The sequence below is a fragment of the Pelecanus crispus genome, chromosome 12, assembly GCF_030463565.1.
Source record: "Pelecanus crispus isolate bPelCri1 chromosome 12, bPelCri1.pri, whole genome shotgun sequence".
NCBI classification, from domain to species: domain Eukaryota; kingdom Metazoa; phylum Chordata; class Aves; order Pelecaniformes; family Pelecanidae; genus Pelecanus; species Pelecanus crispus.
The window spans coordinates 4,746,834-4,766,147 of record NC_134654.1 but is presented as its reverse complement, the minus strand read 5'-3'; the positions used below and the strand labels follow the sequence as shown (position 1 = coordinate 4,766,147).

Genomic DNA, 19,314 nt, shown 5'->3' with positions numbered 1-19,314 from the left:
GCTGAAGTTGAGTCGATGTTTGTGGTTCCACTTTCATGCCTGTCGATCTGCGGATCTGGCAAGTTCATTTTGCTCCCCTGCAACATCCTCCCAGGTGACACCTCCCAGTTGCCAGGTAGATGGAAAAAAAGTCAATGGTTGGTTTTAACATGGGAGTTCAGCCAATTCTTAAACATGCAGAGACTGGTGGAATAACATCATCTGGGCTTTGGCACTGGTGCCCAGCATCTCCGCAGGGTTCAGAGCAGTCCCTGCTCCAGGACACACCAGCCCAAAGCCCAGGATGGTGACGGCTTTTACTGAATTCTGGAGCAAACTGGCAAAAAATGGAGCAAAAGAGGATTTGCTTCAGTGCAAAGGAAAAAAATGAGAGCACATATAAGTCAGGCATAAGTGATACTAGTGCCGGAGCAAAGCACCTCTCAGGCTGGGCTGCAACAGAGCCCCCTCTCCAGCACCCCAGCAGCAGGCTCCTACCATCAGATATTTATTAGTTGTGTCAGGAATTAGTGAGAGTTCACTGACTGAATAATAACGTGCCAAAGGCAGTTTTTCAACTTTGCTAATGTAATTAAAGAAAGCAAGGGGGAAAAAGCCTTGTACCAGGGAAGGAACCAGGGCTTCCGATGTTGTTGGTTGCTGTCTCTATTGCAAGGACGAGATGAGAAATATGGAGGGGAGAGGGTGAAGATGGCAATGAGGACCTGAGCAGTGGTGAAGGATCACACAGTTACTCCCAGCTGTGATGGGAACATTGCTCTTTCCAGAGAAAGACAAGGGGAAAACAGAAGAGCCGTCTCTGGGCTCAGCAGTTTTATGCTGCTTTTTTTTACTTTCATGCCCGAGCACCTTGCATCAGGGATGGACTTTGCTTTATTTTTGGTGCTTCTCCTCTTGCTTAGCCAAATCTTGCAGTTTTGGGGGACCTTTTGCGAATGGTTGGAAACAGCTTTATGGCAACATTTTTTTAATGCTGCTCTGGCGATCGAACACAGCCAGCAATGTCACTGCATCAGGCCTGAGCACATTTTTCAAGCCCCACAAGAAGAGGGACCACATGGGCTCTGCAATAAAAGCCAAGATGCTATTTTTAAAACAGGGATGGGGGAAGCTTTGGGTGATTTTAAATCAAATTAATGCCTGGACGACAGGGCACTGCTCCCCCCCTGCCTCCGCTGCCAAGTTCCTCTTCCAAATCCCAGGGCTGTCTTCTAACAAACAACCCTCGGCGTCAACAGGATGGGGCTCCCAGGCGCCACGGCCACGAAAACGCCCATCAGGAAACTGGCTGCGGGTTGGCCCCCAGCCTGGGCTTGTGGGAGGGGGTGGGAAAGGCTGCATGGTCTGGGACCGGCTCAGACCCTCATCTCTTCAGCTGGCCTTGAACATTTTTAGCGTCAATCGCAGCATTGGCCACCCAACCCCAAACTGCTCCCTGCCTAGGGCAGGTGTCTGCTCCACTTACGTCTCCTCAAAGAGGTGCTGCAGGGGCTGTGCTGTGACACTGCCTGCACCCTGGGAGCAGTGGGCATGTCCCCACTCTCCAGTGGCCCCTGCAACATCCTTGGACGTTGCTCTCCAGCATCGCCAACAGCTGCTGGTGCCACAAGTCCTTTAGTGCATTGGAAGGTGATATTTGGCAAAGCGCCTTCTCCAGGCCATTATTTCAATAGTGATTTCTTGGCAAGGGGCAGGACGGGAGGGATCCGAGACCTCACAGGCAACTGCTCCGGGTGCAGACCAGCCACGCACACCGACGTACGTGAAGTTCTGTCAGCTCACAGCATCTTTTGGCCCTAAAAATGCAGCATCTGAGCTACAGAGCAAAACACAGGGACAAAAGCGGAGCTGCTCTTTCCTGAGTCATGGCAACAGCTCCACTGGTGCCCACTCATCAGAGACCCTGTCACGCAGCACTCCAAAACGACCTCACATGGTAGTGATGGCAGCAGGGAAGGGTGTGGACTTTCACAGTGTCTTTAATAGCAGGTCAGCAATTATCAGGCAGCCACAACCCCTCTATTTGCTGCCACCGTGGAGATGCTAGCAAAGGTCGGAGTACCCAGGCAGCTTGGTTGTACACCCTCTTGGTGCTATTTTTATCCCAGTTACTAATTACACATTACCTATATGTCACCAGGCTGATCGATATTAGCCTGAGGAATCAATATGGACGTGGTTGACAGTGCTGTTTGCCATTCAGAGCCTGCACAAGCTGGGAAAAACAGGGCGCCATCGATCCCAAAGGTAGGCTGAGATGCAGGGTGGGACAGGAGGCACAACACGGGCAGTGACCACACGCTGCCTTCCTCAATAACACCGTGACACAGGCACTGGGACAGCCTCCTGGCCAGGGAGCTGCCACGTCTGCGCTGTCCCCAGCATGTGCCTGCATCCCAAGGCTGGGGCAACCCTCCCACCCGTCCCGCAGCAATCCCGGGGGAATGGCAGAGTCCATTTTAATCTGGGTTGCTTTTCAGTCCTTGGGATGCATTTAAAAGATTCACACTGATCTGAAAATGAACGGTTCTCCCTTTCTGTGTTCTTACCTGATGATCAGTGTCTTAAGTAATCACAGGCTACTTCAAAGAGCACAAGGTCTCCTGTATTTTATTCTGCTGCTTAACTAAGCAAAAGCTGAGGCCATCTCTGTAATGCCACCATGCTTCTGCCAACAAGAGGGATCTTGGCTGCAGAATGCAATCAAATTTTGCAGGAAGAAGCTCTTGGGACTACCATGAAACTTGGGATTTAAGTGCAGCTAAGTAAGGGAATTGTGTAACTGGGTGTTTCTGCCTGTCTTGCTGGAGTCTTATGACTGTGCTGATTCTGTCGTAGCAATGCTGGGAAATTGCACTTGGAAACCAGAAGAGCCTTAGAAAGGCACAGGCAGGTCAGGATCATTTGCCCTCAGCACTGGGTTTGTCTTCAGCAGTGAGTTGATGGTGGTAGGATTAGACAGAGAGCAGCGTGGGGTGAAAGCAAACCTCTCCCCAGAGGCTTCCCTCACGCTCGACTGTGCCTGTGCCCTCGCCAAGGTGCAAAGCTCTGCAGCCTCCTCCTGTCAGGCCATTTCACAGGCACGTTTTGGAGACCAGGGAAAGGATCAGCAGCCGTGGGGTGGCTGGGGGTGCATCCAGTTACTAACCACTGATGGATCGGCCCCCACTCACCTGCAAAGCAAGAGCCCTTTGCCTGAAAAGCGCATGGTGAAAAGCTTCCAAAAAGCAACACAGTCCTGGTTTTTACTGAGGCTTTTAGGGCAGCAAAAGGAGCTGTGGAGGGAGGCTGCTGGTCCCTGCTGCCTGCCTGTGAAGACTTGTTGCTTTTCCTAAGCAGCAGATGCAATCTACTTTGTTGCCAGAGCACGGTCGCCAGCAGCTTAATCCAACAGCAGACCCATAATCCTTCCCTTAGGCCCGCAAGCCCCAGAAGCAGAAAGCTGCCCAGATTTGCTGTTTGATGGGGTTTACTCAGCCTCAGCTCAAATCTCGGTTTGCACTGGTAGGGAGTCTCACTCTCCTGGAAAGGCCATTCCCATGGGAGCAGCTGTGCTCCCATGGGAGCTGATACGGTCCAGGCTGGAAACCCAGCAAAGGCTGCTTTGGTTCTCGGCACCACCAGCCTTCAGGACACTCGCCTAATGTGGTGGCATTGCTGGGGACTGCGAGGGCTCCGACAGCTCTGAGTGGGGCCTCGGGGCTCCCCGGGGCATCACTGACGGGTGCCTGTGGGTGAAGCTGGTGCCTGAGACACTGTGATGGCCCCGTGCTCCTTCCAGCAGCTTCGCCACTGGCAGTTGCTCAAAAACTGGTCTGAGAGCTTTACAGAGATAAACTGTAATGTCCAGCTATGAACCCCAGCCCCCTGGCACAGCACCTGGAAGCCACCGGAAAGGTTGTACAGGCACAGCCAGCCCTGGAGAACATCCCCTGCCCTTCCCTCACAGCCCCGTACGGCAGGAGACATTTCTCCCTGGAATTAACTCTTATTTTTAAAATGTCAACAAAGAGGCTTTTGCTGAAAAACGACTGCGGCAGGGTCTCAGCTGTGCACCCATCTGCACTCCCTGTCTGGGGGCTTAGCCCCAGGGCCCCTCTCCATCAGCAGCGATGGGCTGCAGCTGGGGGTTGGGGCCACCCTGCTGACCCACACATAAATGGGGCCAGGTTGGCTGCCCCAGCCTCTCTAGTGGTGCTTCTATGCAGGCTTGGGAGGAGGTATTGTAGCAGAAATTTAATTTTAGTGAGCTGGCACCATGCTTAGGGAGTGAGCCTCATCTTTAATCTCTCTGGGGCAGCTTCCACTTTGCTTGTAGGGTGTGAGAGCTGAGCAAATGTTCTGTCTTCTTCCTCCTTTCCCTGTTGCTTTGCTGCTCATTTACTCTTTCATTAGGAATCATCCTCTTGTCATTTGTGTGGATATGTTTTTTGGTTGTGGCTTTTTTTTTTTTTTTCTCTAAGAGGTGGATGCCAGGCATCAGGAATTGTGTGTTCAACGTATGGTGGCAATTAGCCCAGCTCTGAACCCTGATGGCATGTCTGCATCTGCAATTAATGCTCTGCTCTGTCTGCATGAGGTTTCTATCTTCCTTCCTTCTGGGGCTAGAAAAGACACAGCTTGGATCTCTAAAAAATAGTAGGAAAGCTTTAAAGACACAGCTTGAGCCAGACTGCCCCTTGCTGTGGGGCTGCTCTCAGGGTTGGGTCTTGTTTGGTTCAGCTTGGCCTCTGCACCTGGATTTAAGTGAGTGTGGCTCGGGGCATCTGTCTGATGCAGCGCAGAGCCTGTGGGGACTGATTCTGGCTCTGCCGGTGCCTCTGCTTATGCACTTTATGGCATGCTTCATGCACCTGGCCCTTTATTGGGAAATTAGATTGCCTGGTTCAATGTTTTATAGTGTTAAGCTTATTTATTTGTGCCTTCGGTGCTCTGCAAAATACTTTGAGTTGTTTTTGTGGGATGGGAAAATGGGAGCAAAATTCTGATTTCAGGGGGAAAATGTCAGCACAGGCAGAGAGAAGGTGCCTGTGGGACCTGCTGTGCTTCAGGGAAACCTGGGGTTTGGGAGAAATGTGGCTCCCTCCTCCTTCCTGCTGCTCTGCCAGCATCTTGTGGTGGTTTTATAGGGGTTCCCCTGGCAGAGCTGATCCTGCAGCAGGGACAGAGCTGCCCTCCCCCCCCCCCCAAAAAGCTGTTCTACCAAACCTCATGGGCTTGCTCTCCCTCTCTCCCATCTAAATTCATCTCCCCTAAAAACCCTGCTTTTCTCTGAGATAATGTGATTTCTGGGAGGAGTTTTGCTGTCACCCAGCTGCTTGCTGGGCTGCAGCTGATTTCTAATGAAGAGCTTCCTCCTGGGGGTGGGAGGGGAACAGGGAGAAAAATTAGTGGGGGGCAGCATTTCTGAATCCAAATACATTAAACCACTTAATTCTGTTGACTCAGGGCTGCCTCGCTCTGAATGGGAATTAATCCACAGCAAACCAAAATTAAAAAGCATAATACAAAATGCTTAGCAAGGCATCACCAGGGTTTAAAGCAACCCATTAGCTTGCTTGAATGTACCCAGTAAATTTTCATTTGTCAATAACGCTTAGAGCCTACAGTTTATTTACAGCCTGTTCAATATTACCAAAACCCCTCAGAGCACCTCATTTGTATTTATCTGCCACATTCCATTTCCTTTCCAGGGACTCTTCCTAATCCCTCGCTTCGTACCCGGTTGTCTCTTGTTGCAGAGCCAGACGTGGTGGGGATGTGCCACCCCCTTGAGCAAAGGTAACGCAGCGTTGCCCCTTTCCATCCCACTTCTCTCCTGCACAGGATACCACCCTCAAGGCCACCCTGAGCCACCTCCTAGTGACCCACGCCATCCCCAGGCTGTCATGGAGCAATTCCAGCCTCTGTCCTGCACCCAGGAGACCTGCTGGCCACAGCCACCATCTGGCACGGGGGGTGATGGGAATGCCCAAATCATGGCCTCCAAGGGATGCATCGGTCACTAGCGATGGGGTGCAAGCAGCTGCCTGTGCCCACCCACAGCCCAGCTGAGCTGGAGCAGCTGTGGCTAAGGGGCCAGGCCCCTCCATCTGTTCCCAAATCAGCTCCTGTGGGATGAGCCCTGGTGAGGAGAGCATGTAACAGGATTTCCCTCAAAAGCTGCTTGAGTGCTGCCAGGCAGATAATGAAGCCTGGCTGGCCCTGAGGATTTCTCCAAGGAAAGGAGTTTATTCTTGGGCATGGACATGAATGTGTGGTTTAATCTCGTGTCTGGTTGGGGTGCTTTAGTCCAACACTTCAGCACCTGGATATGTGGCTCCCCACAGTGGAGACTGGTCTCAGGTGGGGTTTGTCCCTGCACAGGGAGCACAAGATGGGGACAGACCTTCCACAGCTGCCTACGTCCTCCCCTCTGCATTAGCACTCCTCAAAGGCAGAAGTATAAGCAATTGCAATGGAAGTAGAAGCGAATGCAGCATCAAGAGGGGTGCCTGGGGAGGCCAGGGGGAGATGCGGGACAGGGTGGGCAGCTCAGGTGTAAAGCTTGGCGAGGGAAATCCTTCCAGAGGCTTAACCACAAAGACAGCCCAAATGGGACTACAAACTTCACAGGAGGCATCTGCTAGACCCCAGGAGGTGCAGCAGCTTGCCAGCAGGCAGCCTGGTCTCCACCTCTTGCCATGGCCCCTGCCCTAAAGGAGGCTGAGCAGAGGGCAGTGAGTGGGACCTGCAGCCCAGGCTCCCTGCCACAGACCTGCATATTTGGGCAGAGGGCATTTTTAATAGATTTTATAAGCATGGATACAGGAGGCAATTGCTAAACCAAAGGGCTGCTCTCTTTTCTCCCAGCATTAGTTAGGGTTTGCAAGTGCCTCTTGTAGCTGAGATCCAGGATGCTGTGAATGGCCAGGCAGCACCCTAGGGAAACCCCACCTTTCCACCCCAAAGAGCAAAGTCACTGTCACTTGCCTGCTGCTGTCTGCATGTAGCCAGCCAGGGTGCAGACTCGCCTCTCGCAGGCTCCGCCGGGCAGCAGGACGGCGACGATGGCCAGCAGCGAGCTGAGGGCCAGCAGGGCACAGCCACCCGCACACAGCACAGCGCTCGTCTGAAAAGACACACAGGGCTGTCAGCAAGGTGGTCCCCACCACCGCAATACCTCCCCACAAACTCCCCATCTTGAAGTGAGAAGTGGGGCCCTGTCATGGGCAGCTTCTCCCACCCCTTCCCTTCTACCTTCTGCTGCTTAAATTCACTGTTAAGTCTTGAGCCCATGGTTCACCCGTTGTCTGGTCCCAGGGGTTATTAGTATTCGGGCTATGGTGATAATAGCAAATGTATTACATGCATGAAGGGCTACATCACTAATACAAGCGCCATTAGATGCCTGTGGCGCGTGTCAGTGCCTCCGCTGAGAGCTGAAACGTATCTCGCGATGGCGCCCGCCCCTGCAAGCCTGGCAATTAGAAGGTATTTTGCCAATGATGCCCCACGGCGGGGAACCTGCTGCCGCAAAGGCTGCGTTGCAGCCAGCCTCTGGCGACACAGCAGGCTGCTCCTACCCTCTAGCCCAGCTCACCACCAGCAGCCCCACCAGCTTTTCCCTGCAGCGACAATGTCTTTGATTTAGCCTCTTTTGCAACAAAACTGGGTCATTTGGGGCTGTTACTCAAACCCAGCTCACTCTGTGGGGTGATGCTTTGGGGTGTCAGAGGCTTTAGGAGTGCCCGGTGGGCAGCATTTCCCCCAGGGGCTGGCACAGCATGGAGGGGCAGTGAAAGGGGAGGCCAACACAGCAGCCTGTTCCCCTGCCATCACCTGGCCGGTGTGGAAGCAGTTTTGCTATTTAATATTCTGGCCACAAGATGCAAACTGCATCAGCATCTAAAACTGGGAAAAGTGCTAATTTATGGCAAAAGCTTGGGTACGGGCACTCGATTGCTGTGCTGTTGCTGTTTCTGTCCCCATTGCAGGTGGCATTTCTACCTCTGCCAACGGGATGGCACTGGCAGCGAGGTGGTCCCTGTACCGGTGGGGACACGTGCCAGCCCAGCCAGGGACACGGTGTGGCCGGGGGCAGTGAGGGGACCCATGATGGGTGCCGCCTCCTCCAGCACCCAGCTCATGGCAGCCTTCAAACCGTGCGAGGGCACCTCAGTCCCGGCATTGCAGCAGCCACGTCAAGTCCTGTCATTTCACGGCAAATTCTGCAAGACGCTCCTGGCTTTGGTGAGTCACCCTGCAGTAACGTCAGCATCTTGGCTCCCTAAAGCAGTACAGCTGTAAGACAGGTCTCGGCCCCGCTTTCCTAATAACCTGTGCAGGAGCTGCCATAAGGAGCTCAGGTCCCACCTCCACCCACCCTTGTCCAGCCCTCTCGCCCTGCTGAGATGTTCTGGTTAGAAATGCACAATTTTCCTTTTTTACTTTTCCCCCTACATTTGAGCTTTTGGGCAACCATGGTTACTATAGGAACAAACCCAATACATGTTTCCATTTGCTCCCCCCTCACCAAAGAGGTTACAAATCAGGAGTAAATAATCTGCTAAATGCAAGTTTAGCACCACAGGCAGGCTGAGTAGGGGAAGAGGAATTGGGTTTACCCTGTGATGGCTACAGGGGGTCCAAGCAGCTAAAAAAACCCTCCGGACCCTCCAGCACTAGCGGGTGCTGCCCCACGGGTCTGGCACTGCCCTACATCTACCTGTGTTATTTACTGCTGAGCTGTTTTTTAGCAGCTGGACTGGCTGGTGCTGTGGTGGCAGAGCCGCTGCCTGCAGGGTCCTGCTGCGGAGCTGCCGCCACTCCGAAAAGGGGCACACTGGTGCTGGCGAGGGATGGCCCAGGGGAGCACGGGTGCTGCCCCAACACCCTGGTATGAGCGCTTCCCCCGGTACTGTGCAGTGATTAGAAATCAGCATCTTATTTATAGCCTATTTATACACCACACAAGCAATGCAAACACTGTCCTGGCAATAAATTAATTCCTGGCATGCAATGTAAAAGGCACGGCCGTGCAAACAGCTACCAAGAGAAATGGAGAGGCTGTTTCGGCAGGGACTGTGGCAGCAGGGGTATCTGCTCCTCTCTGGTGCCTTCCAAGCACCAACATCCAAAGAGACAAGTGCTGCTTGAGGGCAAAAGAGATGAGGTTGGGACAGTCCCTGGTGGGGACCAGCCCCTTGCCCTGTCCGTACCCTGGGAGGGACCCACGGGGTTTGGGGTGGGATGGGCGACCCCATCGCACAGACAGCCTCCCGGCGTGGGGCCAGCAGCCGCAGCACTTGCTCCCCACCGCTCCCAGGGCCGCAGCACGGCAAGGAAATACAGACTTATAAAAAAAAAAAAAAGGATTATTCTGCGTGGCGTCTGAATTTCACCTTCCACCCAGCAACATGCAAAACCATCCTCCTTTGCGAGGACCATTAATTATTTAGAGCGATGAATTTTTCAGCAGAAGGGGGTCTTGTGAAGCAGGCTTGTTCCTCTCTTGTGTGAAGTGTATTATTTTTAATGATCTAGGTTATTCTTAATTATGGTAGTGCAAATCCCCTAAAAACTCACAGCTCCTGCTGGAAACAACCTATGAGCCGCTCAGACTGCCAATCCCTGCAAAAAGGTGCAAAGATGGTTTTCAGGACATAGCGCCAAGAAAAAAGGCACAAACAGGATGGGTGCAGGTGAGTGTTGCGCTGAAAGAAGAGCTGGGTCTGGTTTGGGTCCTGCCATCAGGGTTCATTCAGGTGGCAGCAAGACCACAGGGTTCTGGGGCCAGGAGCACGCTGATGTGCACCGTGGTGGCCAAAAACCAACCAAATCCAACCAGGCCTCGGCAAAGGGAACTAAGGTCTCATTTTGAATAATTGTGTTTAAATTCATGTGGGCAAGAGGCATAGGTAAATGGTGAGGTTTGTTTTCTGCCACGTGGGCCAGGGATGCTGAGCCACCGAATGGCCGCTGGGCAGCGCTGGGGGCGGAAGGGCTAATGCAGCTGAGTGGTTTTGCTGTGGGGCACAAGGGACGGCAGTGGCGCAGCGGCCCCAAAATAGGCAGCAACAGGGAATGGCATGGGGTGTTTCAGGGCATATTGCAATAGACCCTGCTGCAAGCCAGCAGTCTTAGTCTGGCTCCTACATTACCCTGGTATGCAATGGCCAGAGCTGCTTAAACAAAAGATGCGAACTTCTTTCCCTAACGTGTTGGCATCACCTCCCAAAACACTGGATAAGCTCTTGTAAAACAGAAATTTTGCTTTTGTCATAACCTTTCCAGGGCCTTGGCTGGGAATTATCCCAAGTGCTCCTGCGCTGTGCTGGAATTGCACCTGCAGATCAAACAGCCGCTTCCGAAGAAAAATAATAAGGCTTAAGTTTAGAGAAGTCCATAGAGCAAAGGTACCAAACAGTAGCAGCTAAAACCCCTCTCCTTCCAACTGCACAGCACCTCCCTCTCTCCTCCCTGTTTGTGCTTGTTACATCTTGAGCGGAAAGGAGAGGATGCAGGAAACAGGATACAAAGGCTGAAACCCAAAAATAGACGGAGGGAAACCAAACGGGATGCATCGAGGCCATTTGTGAGAGCCCAGCTCAGGCAGGGGCAGGAAAAAGCCCATTCATCACAGCAGAGAGCACAGCTCCCAGTGCAAAACTGGCCAGGGAGAAGCGGGACCTCACTGCCCGGGGGGCTGCCTCTCCCCTGGCATCGCAGGCCCACGTCCACCCCAGGGGACCCCCACTGGGGAGCCCGGCAGCTCCGGGCTGTGAGCTATCCTGCCTCTGCTGCGCTGGGAAAAGACATAAAACCGTGTCAGATTTTCTGCTCCCACTCCCAGGGAGATTAATTGTTTATCCCCAAACAAATTAATAGTCCCCTGGTGGGACTGTAAATATGCCTTTATGTAGCGTAATAAATTCCGATTAACAACAATCCCCTACCTATTATTTTAATGTTTTACAGGTCTGACACGCGCCATGGCTATGCCATTCACTAAGCAATAAATCTGCTGAAGATGCTGTTTCATTCACCAAAAAAATCAAAATTAAAATGTCACACAGTGACCATCCTGGAAAGAATCACTTAATATCCCTAATGAAAATTTAAGAAAAGTTAACCCATCTTTTGAAGCCAGCATCCATGATCTTTACAGTTTGGAGTGAAAAGGGCAAAGGGAGAAAAAACTATCCGGTCCAATGAGTTAGTGCTGAGAAATGGTACCCGGTGTTTGGCTTGGTGGAGATAAGCCAAGCTGGTAAAGCTCCAGCCATCATGTCCTGTGCACTGGGTCACACCACAATGCACATTAGTTTATTAATTCAATTTATTAATTGGAACTTGACCACCCCCCTGAGAGCTGCCATCCCGGATGGGCCCCATGGTACCCAGAGCAGTAGGCTGAAGGCAAGGTTACAGACTGTGTGGGTATTTCAGCCCTGCTCAAATGCTTAAGCGTCTTTGCAAATGGCAGCAGAAAATAAATACCCTAAACAATTAGGAAATAAAGCCACGGGCTGAGAGAGAGTGAAGGTCACAGTGTGCCTGGCTTTCTGGGGATGTCTGTTGAGGCAGAAAAGGTCTCAGAAACCTCAAACGAGCTGGGGAAAAACTGGCTATAAAAGCAACTATAAGAGAAGAGGGGGCAAAATTCATCAAACCATTTTCTTTTTTTACATGCGGTCCCTTGCCATCAGAGCTCTGTGTGATTAAATATTCATTCAGGGAAGATGTTTTGGGGTTAAACTGGATAGTGCTGTACCTGGAGAGGCAGAAACCGAACAGACAACAGGGTTTTGTTAAACCTTGTTAAAAAAATAAATCAGCACTAGACAGAGGTGCTGAGTGGGGACATGGGGCTTGGGATTTGCAGCAGTGCTGGCAAACATCTGGGAGGCCACACCAGGGGCTGATGCCGGGAAGCAGATGCAGATGTTGGCAGCTGGGTCTGGCTCTGCTGTGTGGCTTGAGATGCCCCTGGCCGGGCTCCTGGTAGAGGAGCCACTGCCTGTTGGAGGGCAAATAAAGAGGGCTGGAAAGGATCAGTGCAAATACTCAGGCTAGTATCTATCCGCAGGGCAGCAGCGGCGCTGAAGCAGCAAAGCTGCCTCCTCTCCACCCCAGCACCCGACGGTGTCTCTGTGTGCTCCTGCGTCCCGCGAGTTGCTGCCACCGGCACCACGTGGCCACCAGGTCCTTTGCTCCTCCCAAACCTTCCTGTGAGTTTTGCACTGGACCCTAAAGCCTCTGCTTTCATCCACACCACGCTGGCGAGACTGCCCTGCACCCAAAAGAGCAGTGCCTTCTCCTTGGCACAGAGGAGATCTTGGTGAAAACCAGGAATATCCACCTGGGCGCAACAGAGAGGCGCCTGCCTCTGCAGGAGACGCTGCGTGCGCAGGGGTGGGTGGATCGAGCCTCGCAGCTTGTTCGTATTTCCCCCACACAAGTCACAGAAACAAACATCCGCCATCTGGTCGGCATTAAAGCGACGGCCAGGAAGAGGATCCCACACGTCCTCGTCTTCTCCTCCCTGGTAATTACCTTCCTTTCGGCACCATCTGAGAGCTTTCTCCTTCCTATTTGATCTTCCCTCTTTATCCTGCTCCCATGCAGATGCTGTCCCCTGCCCAGCAGCGCTGGGAAGTGCCTGGTGTCATCCGATGGGAACGGCGGGAGCGGGTCCAACCTCTCCAAACCAGCCCGGCAGTAACACAGAGCCCCAGGCGTGATGCTACCAGGGAGGTGGCTGATGTCTAAGAGTCCCCTGAGCAGGGGTGGTTTGAGCTGGGGCACAGGGATGCAGAGGAGGCAACGAGGTTCCAGTCCTCATTTCTTCTCCTTCAAATGAAGGATTTGGTTGATGGGGACCTGCCCATGCCACAGCACACACAGGGGGTACTTCTCCTCAGCCCAGATTTAGCTGCTCATCCAGAAAATTCAGCAAACCTTCCCCAGACACAGCTTGGCCAGTCCTGGCCTTCCAGGTAAATTTTCCACTTTCAAGCTAATCAGGGCATTCAATACAAATACCAGAGGGGTTAATGCCCAAATCAATTCAAGAAAAAAAACCTGTTTTTTTTTTTTAATTAGGGAGAAAATAAGAGACAGATAATATGTCTGATGAATTATGCCTGTCTTTCTGCCAGTGCCATTGCATCTGGGGACGCTGGAAAGCAGTTCCTAATGGCACTGCTTTATCTAAAAGGGTGATGGATAGCGGTGAAGGAGGAAAAAAAGGGGGAAAAGTAAGACATTAGCACATCAATGGTGTGCCTGTGACCTCCATCAAGGGATGCGAACCAACTTAATGAAATTTTAATTAGGCAGCAAGCAGTGCTCTGTCACTGGGTACCAGATCAGACCTTCTTACTGGCACTCTGTTATTATCCTTCCTTGGGATAAGCCCTTTCCCGGCACTGGCGGCAAAGCTGGGCTCATCGTCTTGGGCTGGGGAACGCCCCGCAGCTCACAGAGCTCTCCCATCTGGCTTTTCCTTCAAAGCCAGTGGAGAGGAGCCCAAAGGGAGTGGGACTTGCAGCCTCAGGAGGATGGAGGGAATGTCTCACCATCAAAATGTCCCTGCCATATCCCGCCACCCTAAGCCAGGCTCTGCTCCGGGCCCTACACAGGGGAAATGCAACGTTCAGCTCAAATTGTCTCTGATGTGCCCAGGCGATGCCCTTCGCAAGGCACGGGGTTCAGGACTCCCTGTTTTTCCGGCAGGTTTGTGGGCAGGCGACCCAGGGTGAACCAGTCATCACTGTCACGAGCGGCCACATCTCAGCTAAGCCCCAGCTGCTGCCCAGCCCCTGGCCCCGCGGCCCAAGCAGCGATGCTGTGGCTAACACCCACCTCCCCACGCCTTTGTTTAAGCAAAGCAGCTTCCGTCTCCCGTTGAGAGCAGAGTTGAGAGAATTAATCCCCAGAGCAGCCTGTCTGTATTTTCAATCAACTTGACCTTCCACAGCCCGCCCATAAGCTGGTCCTGTCTCAGCACCCATTTCAGCCCAGCTTAGTGGTGAGCGGTCCACTGGTCACTGAGTCCTGCTTATGCTTTGCTCCTTGGGCACTGAAGCATGGGGCCAGAGCCCAGGAATTACAGGTTTCCTCAACACTGGGTATTTTCTGTTCTATTAATGTAGGTCAAAAAACTCTGGGTGGCTAATGAAAGGAGATAAAGTCTACTGCAAAGTCATATGCATAAAGAGGAAGATGGTGATTTCAAGAATTGCTGAGCACTTACGCTTCTTGCCAAGGCTATGTAAGTGCAATTAAAAAATCAAACTAACTGGTAGACAGAGTAAGCAGGGAAGGATCTGCTCTCTTGGGAAGTTCTTAGGATGAGGAGCGAAAAGTTGATTTGCTGATATTCCCAAATTAACGCTGCCTGATACACAGCCCCCGGAGGTACAGCAGACTCTGCCCAAGAGCCAGTCTCCCATGTGGCTCCCTGCTTGGGTCACGTCACAAGCTGGGAGCTCCCAAAACGCTGAGCTCTCCCTTGTGCCAGTGCCTGTGCTAGAAGAGGAGCAACGGATTTTCCAAGCATCTTCCCATCTCCACTAGCACCCTACGTACTCTTTCACTGAGAACAGGGCTGTGTAGCTCCGCAAATCTGACCCAACGGGCAAACCTCAGAGTAAATCGGGAACCCAGTGCTGAACTGACACGGTGAGAAACCGGCAATGAAGGTTTATGAAACCTTTCAGCATTTTCTAATAAAAGGGTAAGCAGGTTTACTGTGCATTTTCACTAAGCTGAATCTTTTCAAGTCCTGTTATGGGCAAAAACCCAGGAAAGACCCACACAGGGAACTTCTGGGGCCATGTAAAGCCTTCCCACCCTGTCCTGAGTGGGTTATTTTGTGCTCTGCTCCAGCGGGGCATCACTGGCTTCATAGGCAAATGGTGCATGTGGTTTTAACCTGAATACCATGGGCTGATCAGCTTCTTTGTTATTTTAGATTACATGCTTGGCAAAGCCTGAAAATAATTGGAGACTATCTGGAAAAATAAAAATAGAAATTTGAAATGAAGCAGCACTAGCTTCCGAAGTGCAGCATTGAGAACAGAACCCATGAGCCAAATGCTCCCACTGAAAGAGAAAATAAATTAGCTCAGGAGAAAGCACTATTTTGCATGCACACATATGCACACAGGGATCTGGCACCAAAAAAAGAAAAGCAGTGAGATGCGATGAAGCAGCTCGGAGCTCAAAAGCTCACCTGTTTTTCCCAGCTCTACCAGTTGGCCTCCCAAGAGCAATCCCCTCTCCCCACAGCGCCTGCACTCCTCGCGATGCCCCTCTCTAGCCCTCACAGCTCCAAGTCCTCCCACAACGGATTCTCCTTTCCATTAATTGTCCGTGTAAAGGCCCCGTTCATAAATCGGCTATGGCCCCTGGGCAATATCCCCATCGCCATCCTCTCTCCTCACCTGGCTCCAGCCAGACCCTCTCCAGTTTCCGTCAGCTCCTGCGAGGTCTCAGCCTGCACGAGACAGCCTGGCCACAACATCTCCGGGTGTCAGGGAGATTTTATGATATTCCACCCCATCAAATCACCATCGTGATGCTGAGCACAGTGCAAAGCCCCAGCAGCCTGAGCACTGACAGGGTTAAATTAAAGGTACCCATGATGATAGAGAGCTGCAAAGTAATTATGAAAGGAAGCAGAAAAAAGCCAGCAACTCTAAGCAGACATGAAGGCCCTCTTAAGAGAAGAAAGGCGTGTTAATTAACCTCTAGACATGATTCAAAGCATCATTTGTAGCATGATTAACATAATCCCCCAAGTGCAAACACACAACTGGCATCAATGATCATTTGCAGGGCTGAACGCTCCCCCACCCCTTCATCAAATCAGCACATTTGAACGGGGAAACATTTGAAACGTGGTAAGCATGCACGTTTCAGGAAACAAAAAGAACAACGCTCCCCGGGGATGGACATCCCGGCCATGGGCTGCTCTCACCCCCTGTGCGCTGCAGGTGGGCATCCACCCCAGATGTGCTCTCAGCATCCTCCCCAGGTGTGCTGTCAGCATCCTCCCCAGATGTGCTCTCAGCATCCCCCCCAGATGTGCCGTCAGCTTCACGCTAGAAGAGCTCCTGATCCCCATGTTGGCTTTTGCTTCCTTTGCCCCCCATAGCCACAGCTTCACAGCCTCCTCGCCAGCCTCCGCCACTTCAGCAAAAAGCTGGTGGCTGTTTTCAAAAGCTCCGAGATTCCCATCCACGCTAGCCTTTTGGCTTTCATTTAAAGAAGGAGCTGCCCAGAAGATTGCTTGAAAGATTGGAAATGAATGTCACGAGTTCCGAAAGCAAAGAAAAAAGAGTCATGATTTCCCCATCTCTCCAAAAAGGAGAATTTGCTGCTTGAACTTGTGGACGGAGCTCACAGCGCTCAGCTCCCCCTGTCCTGAGCACCGAGGCATGCAGGTTGGGAGGGCTGCTCATGCAAGAAAGCCAAAGCTGTTGCCTGCCTTAGCAAAGCTGTCAGGGATATTTTATTATATTCCACCCCATGAAATAACCATCACAACAGGTATTGTCATCCTCACAGAAAGCTGGTAGGGGAGCACTTCCCCCTGAAAGAGAAGGGAACACCACTGTTTGTTGTTCAGGAATTATTTGGGTGGCATTAAAAAAGGTGACAAGGATGCGTCAACAAAATCCCCCGTAAACTCCACTCGGTACCCTGCTATTATTCATCCCTACCACAGCCCAAGCTCAGGAGCTCAGAGGCTTTGCGTTGTGTTCTATTCTGGATCTAAAGCCTTTTCAGAGGCTATTGGATGGCTGAGGCTGTGTGTAGCTGAAGCTTGTTCAAATGAGTCACTGCTGAGCTTCATTCTTATCTTTAAAGTTTGTTATTACTTGGAAGTGTTTATCTGAATTACGTTTGCAAAAACATCTGAACAAAGGCCAACTTACGGAAACAACTGCGTTTTTGCACGTTTTTATATAAATAGGAAGGATTTTATGCAGCTGGTTCTTTTCTTTGCAATTCACAATATTTGTCTTTAATGACAATTTTAAGGACCATGACGGGATTTAAGCAATCGCACGCAGACATGGCATCCTGGGCGAGATAACAGCGCAGCTTCACGGCAGGCTGAGAAATTCAGCTAGTGGCACCCATTGTGCCGGGCACAGCCACGACCTCTCAGGGATTTAGCCCTCGTATCGGGATTTCTGCAATATAGCGACCCAGAGCAAATCAAAGCGCATGTGTTTTGAGCAGCGGTAGTGAAATCACGCTCACAACCTCAGGGTAAGAAGCTAAGAATAAAAGGAAAGGAAAGGAGAAGAGAAGAGGAAGAAAGGGCAGGGGTGAGCGGGCAGTGGGACGCTGGGGCCAGGCTTTCTGTGGTCCCCACGCACGCCCAGCGGGGACGGGCAGCTCTTTGTCGCACCAGGACACCGCAGCAACCCCAGGCCCCACGGGGCAAGCGGGGAGGCCTTGGCCTCCTTCCTCCCAAAACCTGGCAAGGGCTCCACCCCGGGCTGGACGGGCAGGGGAACGGCCACAGCCCCCCAAATCCAGACTTATATTTCGGGATCCTCGTGTCCCAGGGGCAGCAGTTTTGGCTGCTCCTCAGCAAACTCAGCTGGCAAGCGATGCTCAACGCCCCGCTGGGGAGCACCAACCCTCTCCTGTTTCTCCCCCAACTCCCTCCCGCACGCCCACGCAGGAGCTCGCCCGGGCAGGTCGCAGGGATTTGAGGCCCCGGCAGCGAGGCACGGCCGGGAGCCCCGGCGGGGCAGGGTGGCCGGGTCAGACCCGCGGCACTGCCGGGGCCACGGCCGGGACGTCCACGCTCAGGCTGCACTGACCGCCACAGTGGCACGAAGGCACCCGGGAGGTTTCTGTGCAGCATCTCAAGTGCAGCCGAGCATCCCAAAAAGGGATGTGGCCCCAAGGGGACCACGGGACACCCAGGGAGTGCTGAGGGGGTGCTGAGGGGCAGGACGCAGGGGATGCAGGGGATGAAAGGGATGCTTGAGGGCATCAGGGGGGGATGTCGGGGATGCTCAGATGCAGTGTGGGGGATGCAGGGGATACCCAGGATGCTCAGGGCAGGACAGGGATGCGGGGCCAGGTCTGGGGGACAGGATGAGGGGACGCTGGGGAGCCTGGGTCAGAACGGGGGATGCTGGGGTGATGACAGGGGGACCTTAGGGAGGCGAGGACAGAGAGACACTGGAGAGCCTGGGGCAGGTCTGGGGAGATGTGGGAGGGATGATGCAGGGTGGGGAGGGTGCCGTAGAGCCCGGGGCACAGCAGAGGGATGCCTGGAGGTGATGGGGGGACGCTGGGGAGCCTAAGGCAGGCAGGGGGGATGCCTGGAGGTGATGGGGGTGCCAGGGAGGTGATGGGAGATGCCGGGGAGCCCAGGGAAGGGCAGGGGGGATGTGTGGAGATGATGGGGGATGCCGGGGAGCTTAGGGAAGGGCAGGGGGGATGCCTGGAGGTGATGGGGGATGCCAGGGAGCTTAGGGAAGGGCAGGGGGGATGCCTGGAGGTGATGAAGGATGCCAGGGAGCTTAGGGAAGAGCAGTGGGGATGCCTGGAGGTGATGGGGGATGCCAGGGAGCCCAGGGAAGGGCAGGGGGGATGCATGGAGATGATGGGGGATGCCGGGGAGCCCAAGACAGGCAGGGGGGATGCCGGGGAGGTGACGGGGGATGCCGGAGAGGTTAGGGAAGGGCAGAGGGGATGCCTGGAGGTGATGGGGGACGCCGGGGAGCTCGGGGCATGCCGAGGGAGCGCCGGGGAGCCCGGGGGAGGCGGGGGCTCACCTGCCAGGAACCGGAGGGGATGTCTCCGAAGCCGCCGGGGCCGGCGGAGCCGTGGCAGCCGCGGGGCGGCCCGGCGCAGCGCCAGAGCAAGCCGAAGCCGCCGGCGGCGCGGCCGGGCGGCAGCAGCCAGGCCGGGGAGAGGAAAGCGGCGGCGCAGGCGGCCAGAAGGCCGGCGGAGAGCAGCGCCCAGAAGCAGCCGACGCCGCTGCACATGGCTCGCCGGCGGGGCAGGGAGCCCGCGCCCCGCGCCGCCCCCGCCCCCGCGCCCGCCACCGGCACCGGGACCGGCACCGACAGCATCGGCGGTGCGGGGCGGCCGGCGGGGCCGGGCGCGGGGCCGGCAGCGCTGCCTGCGCGCCTCCTGCGCGGCTCCTGCGCGGCTCCTGCGCGCTGCCTGCGCGCCGCCCCCCCGCCCCGCGGGGCGCGGCTGAGGCCGGGCGCGGTTGCGACACCCGCGGCGGGCGGGGGGGGAGCCCCGGGGCTGGGGCGGGGGGCGGAGCGGGGCCCCCCTCACCTG

The 19,314-nt window shown here is 53.9% G+C and overlaps 1 protein-coding gene across 1 annotated transcript in view; it reads right to left on the bottom strand.

Annotated features, from left to right (window-relative positions):
* The window catches only part of ASPA (aspartoacylase), an 85,012-nt gene extending 65,915 nt beyond the window's left edge, over window positions 1–19,097 (bottom strand). The window contains exons 1-2 of the mRNA XM_075719872.1: window positions 18,798–19,097; window positions 6,973–7,111 (exon numbers count right to left, since the gene is read on the bottom strand). Of these exons, the coding sequence (XP_075575987.1) occupies window positions 6,973–7,111; window positions 18,798–19,097 (439 nt within the window). The remainder of the gene's footprint in view (window positions 1–6,972; window positions 7,112–18,797) is intronic.
* Between the last annotated feature and the right edge of the window lie 217 nt (window positions 19,098–19,314).